A 6960-nucleotide genomic window follows, 5' to 3' on the forward strand; every position below is an offset into this window, starting at 1 on the left:
ACACACACACACACACACACACACACACACACACACACACACATAATTTTCTTCTAAAAAATACTTAAAAGAAATTTTCCATCTGGGTCTCTGCCAGAAAGGCTGCTTTGTGGGGGCTCTGCCGCAACTCTTGCATTCTGTGGGCCTGTTTTTCCATCTGTAAATGGAGTGGATCTGCCTAGAGCAGTGATTTTATCCCCCTTTCCTCAAACTGCACCCTAGGCACTCCCTTTGTGGCAGTGGTGGTGTCTCAGGTTTGGAGAGAAAAAACATTTGGATGTCACTGGGCTTTGGACACATAGTTCTTCAAATGGAACAGTTGTACTTTTGTCTCGTCTCCCCCCACCTTTTTTTTTGTCTAAAACCCTCTGGATTAGAATAAGTGAACACAAGCCAGAGCCCCAGGTTCCCAGGAAGTTAGCATGATCCTGGATTCCAGGGTCTACATGTGGGGCTCAGATGTTCATCCCTTTGGCGAATACCCTGGTAATTTGCAAAACCAGGGTGCTGGCTCTAGCGGTTACTGACTCTAAACAAGTGTTTCAGGGAAGCTGGAATTATGCTTCTACACGACCCCTTGGATGGATGCACATGGATTAAACACAATGGGACCTCTGTAAAGGCTCTGAATTTAGCCAACCCCCAACCCTTTTTTTTGTTTTTGGAGTCTCACTCTGTCATCGAGGCTGGAGTGCAATGGTGCAATCTCAGCTCACCACAACCTCCACCTCCCGGGTCCATGCGATTCTCCTGCCTCGGCCTCTCAAGTAGCTGGGACTACAGGTGCCCCTCAAGATGCCCGAATCTAGGTCCATTCTAAGGTAAGGTCCAAAAGGACCTTAAGCCATTTGTTTTTACACACTTGATGATTTTTTGTAAACAAAAAAGGACTGTGCACAGATGGGGGGAAAGCCATTATGAGAATGAGCGTGCTGACCTCAAGCCAGGGCCAAAGAGTATCATTGCCCTTTACTACCGGCATGAAACCATTCATGTGCCAGGTACTGTGCTAAGGAACCTAGTCCTCACGACAGCTCTGTGGGAGAGAGTTGTTTTGACAGGTGAGGACAGTGAAGCTCTGAGGGGACCCAGGTCACAATCAAAGGAGATGTTAGAGGTGATGGGGCTGGGTCATGGCCAGCAGTTCCAGCCTCCTAAGACCAGGCTCATGAGAGGAACCCCTGTGCCTGGTGTCAGGCCTCTTCTCTCTCAATATATGCCCTGGGAAAAGGACTAATGTCCCTTTTCACAAAGCCTGGTGGGAGATCACCAAGGACACTTTGAGACCTTGCCATCTAGTACAGCACTCAAACAAACAAACAAACAAACAAACAAAAAACAGTATTTTTAAACTTTATGGAGTGGAATGGTCTTTTAAAAACTAGCATATTTTTAATATTAATGTATAAATCCAATCTAGAAACCCAGAGATGGGCCACTGTGATTGAAGGTGGGCAAGGGTAGCCGGAGACTCCTCCAGGGCTCCTGGAGCACAGCCTGAATGAAAGCCACTTATTCACTAGGTTGACACTTACTGGGAGAGGTGCAAGGGACACCAAGACGTCTAAGGCTTTGACTTTGGGTTGGAAAGAACCAGGTGGGATTCTAGGGGATTTACTCCTGGGTTAGTCAGCCTTTGGCAGGGCTCAGGATTCCAGGCCTGCCACATGTGTTGGTTGCTGCTGGCAGGTCTATGTGAGCTGGGCATCACTTACCCCACCCTGGTTCCAGCCAGGCCCCAATAGCTTGACCTCAAAAGATAAAAGACATTTTCACCAAATTACGTTTCCTGAATTTAATTCTTTTAAGGTAAGAGTGACTACATTCAAAACTCCAACCCCCTTCCTTTTTTTCTTGCCCTTTAACAAAGTATCATCAGGTTTTCTTTATCAACAAAACGTCAGTGTTCAAGTTCAGTCTTGGTGCAAGAGCGATGGTAGATGTCAGGGATGACGGGGATGGCTTACACTGATATCATCGTAAGTACTTCCTCCTCATAGATGTCAGGGATATCACCTACTGGCGAGTTGATCATGCGCACGGTGTTGTTGTTAAACAGGTTGAATTCGTAATGGATGAGCTGTTCCCAGAAGCCGTTGTTGGGCCGGATGATGGGGCGGCGTGACTTGGTCCATAGGTAGGCGTCCAGCAGCGACATGGAGTGGTATTTCATGAGGTAAGCAAGGCACAGTGAGGCGGAGCGGCTCACTCCAGCCACGCAGTGCAGCAGCGTGCGGCCCTGCCTCATTTCCACGCTGTGAATGTGATCAGCAATTGGGTCAAAAAAGTCGTAGAGACGAGAGTCAGGAGCATCAGTAACGGGCACCTTTATGTACTGAATGCCCTCGAAGAACACGTTGACCACTTCTATGGAAACATTGATAACGGTGGTGATGCGATGGCTGGTAAGCAGGAGTTTGCTGTTGGCGGCCACACCATTGCTGAGAAAGAGGCTGCTGGTTATCTGCGACAGGGTGAAGATGGGAGGCTGCTGGGCAGCCTGAGATGGAAGGGAAGACACGGATGTTGTCATTAAGGCTGCCGGTCCGAGGTCTCACTGCGGTGGTTTGGGGCACAGTCCTTACCAAGCTAGTTCAGGATAGCAGCCGTGCCGCGAAGTCTCAGGCTAGGGCTTGGAGAAAGAGGACCTGCCATGGGTCACCACCCTCTTCCTGTCTCCTTCCACCACTCCCATCTGGGCGTCACAATCCCGGACAGACAGCCCGGTGGTTCCGGTTTCCATGGCAATGGCCGCTTGCCGCAAGGAGGGCAGGGCCTCTAAGCAGGGTCTTCAGAGACCCCCCAGTCTCTTCTTTTTATCTTTCTTCATAGTCATTTATTGTTCAAAGCTTAATTCTTAGCTTTCTTGACTTTTAAAAATGTTCTATTGCAAGATATCTATTTTATGTTTCAATTATTGGACCACATTAAACACAATATCTATGAATGCTTCTATTCCATCAGTGTTGCAGAATAGGGCTTACACTTTCCCTGAAAAATAGCAATATCATATTCTAAGTTGGGGAGCAGCGATTGGCTAGTGTAATATGCTAATCTCTATAAAACTGGAGAGAATTATGGGATTCGGCTGGGTTTGGTGGACTTGCCTGATACCTCTTTGTTAATTGTAACCATAAAATTATTCTCCTGCTTACAAACACATCAGGGCTGGTTGTAAGTGAGCATTGCTGACTGATATATAGCCTTTATCTTGAAGTTGGCCTGGGGTGGACAGTTGTGTGATACTCAATTTGTACATACAGCTCAAATGACTTATCGAATAAGTCTACTTTATTACCTGAAACAACAGTGCAGATTATTTTGTGTACTTTCTTCAAAAAGAATGCCCACATGCTTTGTGAACTACAAATCACTTTGACCCCTACCAATGCTATCTTCCCAGTAATATTAAACATTCTGGAACAAGTTAATGCTATATGGTAATTGGGCTAAAAATTGAGACGGAGTCATGCTCTGTCGCCCAGGCTGGAGAGGCTCAGGGCTTTGTCTCTGAGGTTCAAGCGATGCTTGTGCCTCAGCCTACCAAGTAGCTGGGATTACAGGTGTGCACCACCATGCCTGGCTAATTTTTGTATTTTTAGTAGAGACAGCGTTTCACCATATTGGCCAGGCTGATCTCGAACTCCTGATCTCAGGTGACGCTCTCCCACCTCGGCCGCTCAAAGTGCTGGATTACAGGCTAAGTTACTGCAGCCAGCCCAAAAACTGATTTCTAAAATGCGACCTGACATTTGCATTTCCTCCCAGCTAAGATTTTTGTAGAATTTGGCTGAAAATTGAGAAGAACTATAGCTTAAAACTAACAAATTGTTTCACAGAGCAGCCAGTTGGCTCATATACTTTGCTGTGATTCCATCGACATTTTGGTATGTGTTCAAAGGTGTGCTGTGATTGTGAATAAAGATGAAATAGATGTCAGTCTGCTTATGATGGTCAAGGAAACAATAATCTCAAAACACAACACACTTTTCTCTTTCTCAGTTGTCATAATTAAATTATTTGGCATTACTTAAATTGTCAGTCTCCGCAACTCTATCTGGAAGAAAATAGAACACAAATACTAAATAAATATGAAAACTGTCTCTTGAAGACAGCTCAACTGGGCTAAAGGAGAAGCTTTGTAATCTATGTAGTAATGTGGATTCCCTAAACTACTATTGGAGTCTACTTATTTCATAAGTATACACTCCTCAAACTTTAAAACTATAGTAAAATTAATAAAATAATTTCAGACACTATTTTCTTTCTTTCTTTCTTTTTTTTTTTTTTGATGGAGTTTTGCTGTTGTTGCCCAGGCTGGAGTGCAGTGGCGTGATCTCAGCTCACTGCAACCTCCACCTCCCAGGTTCAAGCAGTTCTCCTGCCTCAGCCTCCTGGGATTACAGGCTTGCGCCACCATGCCCAGCTAATTTTTTTCATTTTTAGTAAAGATGGGATTTTATCATGTTGGCCAGGCTGGTCTCGAACTCCTGACGTCAGGTGACACTCCTGCTTTGGCCTCCCAAAGTGCAGTGATTACAGGCGTGAGCCATCGCGCCTGGCCTCAGACACTATTTTCAAAAACAAGCATGACCCATATTAAATAGATTTATTTATTTATTTATTTATTTATTGAGACAGAGTCTCACTCTGTCACCGGGCTAAAGTACAGTGGCACGATCTCGGCTCCCTGCAACCTCCACCTCCTGGGTTCAAGCAATTCTCTGCCTCAGCCTCCAGAGTAGCTGGGATTACAGGAGCCTGCCACCATGCCCAGCCAATTTTTGTATTTTTAGTAGAGACGAGGTTTCACCATCTTGACCAGGCTGGTCTTGAACTCCTGACCTCGTGATCCACCCGCCTTGGTCTCCCAAAGTGCTGGGATTACAGGCGTAAGCCACTGTGCCCGGCCTTATTTATTCTTTCATATTCTGTGATATCCATTAGTCTGAGGGATGTTGGATGTTTTTAAAATTCCAGTATGGAGTTTTTCCTGGATAGATAACATTTTCTCCCCTTGAGTTTGGAAACAGGTCACTTTCAGATCCCACTTGTCTCTACTTTCCCTTTTTTTTAAAAAACACACTAGTGGAGGCAATTTTCCTTGTTACTTAGTGAAGAAAATGTATGAGAGACTTGCCCAAGAGCATACTCTCTTTACCGCTGGGAAAACACCCTGGATGTTAACAACTAGTTAATGTTCAGATTTCTGAATTCGGTAGTCAAAGCCCTTTCTAATCTGATCTAAGCCTGCCTTTCAAATCTTATTTATTCATTTATTCATCAGATTTTTATTAAGAATCTATTGTGTGTTAAGCATTTTCACCTATACAAATCCTCAGTTCTGACCAAACAAATCAAATGCTTTTGGTAAATACAAAATGTACATTTCTGTTTCCTTGCCTTTGCTCATGCCATTCCTCTTTCTTGACAAAGCTGACTCTTCTATGCTTCCTGAACTCTATCCAAGCTTCGAGACTCAGCTGGATTAATTTAAAAAGAGGATCAACTGAGCATCCAATCTGTGTCAGGTACAGTCCTAGCAGTGTAGATCTATCGCAACACAGGCCCTGATTTCCAAGAGCTTATAATTTGGTCAGAGAGATAGACAATCTTAGAAGAGCCCGGAAGAGAGGGTATGATTCATTGTTTTAGGTGAGTGTTTGGGGGCCAGGGCCAGTAGGGGTATGTCATGGAAGGCTTAACAGAAAACATGACTGGGAAAAATCTTTTTGTGTTTATTACTCATTATTTAATATGTCCAAATTTGTGTTTTAAAAAATATCAAAACTACATAAAAGCTGTAAGAATGAACAATGAGTATCTGTTTATCCTTCAGCTATAGTTCATCTATTGTTAACATTCACCACATTTGCTTTATCTATTTTGATAAACAAACACACATATTTATTTACTTGCTTGTTTCTTTTTGCTGAAACATTGCGAGTTTCTTGGAGATACAACAACAATTTAGCCCTTCAGCACGTATCTCCGAAGAACAGGTACATTCTCCTCCATCACCACAATACAATGACCACACTCAGGAAATTTAACATGGACCCCATCTTATTGTCTAATATGTGATCCATATTCAAATTTCACCAAGTCTGTTAATAATATTATTTATAGGTTTTTTTTTTTGCTTTTGATCCAGGATTGAATCAAGGATCACACACTGCATTTAGTTGTCACACTTCCTTAGCGTCTTTCAATTTGGAGCTGTTGCTGAGCCTTTTATTTTGTTTCAGTCTTGCTGTACATTGGCATGTTGAAGAGTTCAGAGCAGTTTTGCAGAACAACTTTCAATGTGTATTTGTTTGATTGTTCCCTTGGGATTAGATTCAGGTGAAATATTTTTGGCAAGAATACTACCAGAATGTGTGTTTCTCAGTACATCGTACCCGGGGCATATGTTACTTGTTTGTTCCATTAATGGTGATGAGAAATTTTTTCTCTTTCAAAAGCTTTAGGGGTACTAGTGGTTTTGGGTTACATGGACGAATTGTATAATGGCGAAGTCTGAAATTTAGTGCACCCATCGCCCAAGTAGTGTGCATTCTTTCCAATATGTAGTTTTAAAATCTCACTCCCTTCCCATCCTCCCTCATTCTGAGTCTCCAATGTCCATTATACCACTCTGTATGTCTTTGCATACCCATAGCTTAGCTCCCACTTATGAGAACATCAGGCCAGGCGTGGTGGCTCACACCTGTAATCCCAGCATTTTGGGAGGCCGAGGCAGGCGGATTACCTGAGGTCAGGAGTTCGAGACCTGTCTGGCCAACATGGCAAAACCCTATCTCTACTAGAAATACAAAATTAGCTGGGCGTGGTGGTGCACACTTGTACTCCCAGCTACTTGGGAGACTGAGGCAGGAGGAAGGCTTGAATGCAGGAGGATCGCTTGAACCCAAGGCAGAGGTTCCAGTGAGCCAAGATCGCATTATTGCACTCCAGCCT

The 6960-nt window shown here is 43.9% G+C and overlaps 1 protein-coding gene across 1 annotated transcript; it reads right to left on the bottom strand.

The window, feature by feature from the left end:
• Positions 1-1786: 1786 nt before the first annotated feature.
• DUSP21 (dual specificity phosphatase 21) lies at positions 1787-2662 on the bottom strand. Its single transcript, XM_017502051.2, has one exon. It carries the CDS (start codon positions 2531-2533, stop codon positions 1964-1966), a length of 570 nt encoding a protein of 189 aa, XP_017357540.1. The 5' UTR covers positions 2534-2662; the 3' UTR covers positions 1787-1963.
• Between the last annotated feature and the right edge of the window lie 4298 nt (positions 2663-6960).

The sequence above is a fragment of the Cebus imitator genome, unplaced genomic scaffold (assembly GCF_001604975.1).
Source record: "Cebus imitator isolate Cc_AM_T3 unplaced genomic scaffold, Cebus_imitator-1.0 Scaffold289, whole genome shotgun sequence".
NCBI lineage: Eukaryota > Metazoa > Chordata > Mammalia > Primates > Cebidae > Cebus > Cebus imitator.

What these genes read in the sequence shown, in the direction of transcription:
- DUSP21 (XM_017502051.2), bottom strand. Translation starts at nt 2,533, where the DNA reads ATGACAACATCCGTGTCTTCCCTTCCATCTCAGGCTGCCCAGCAGCCT.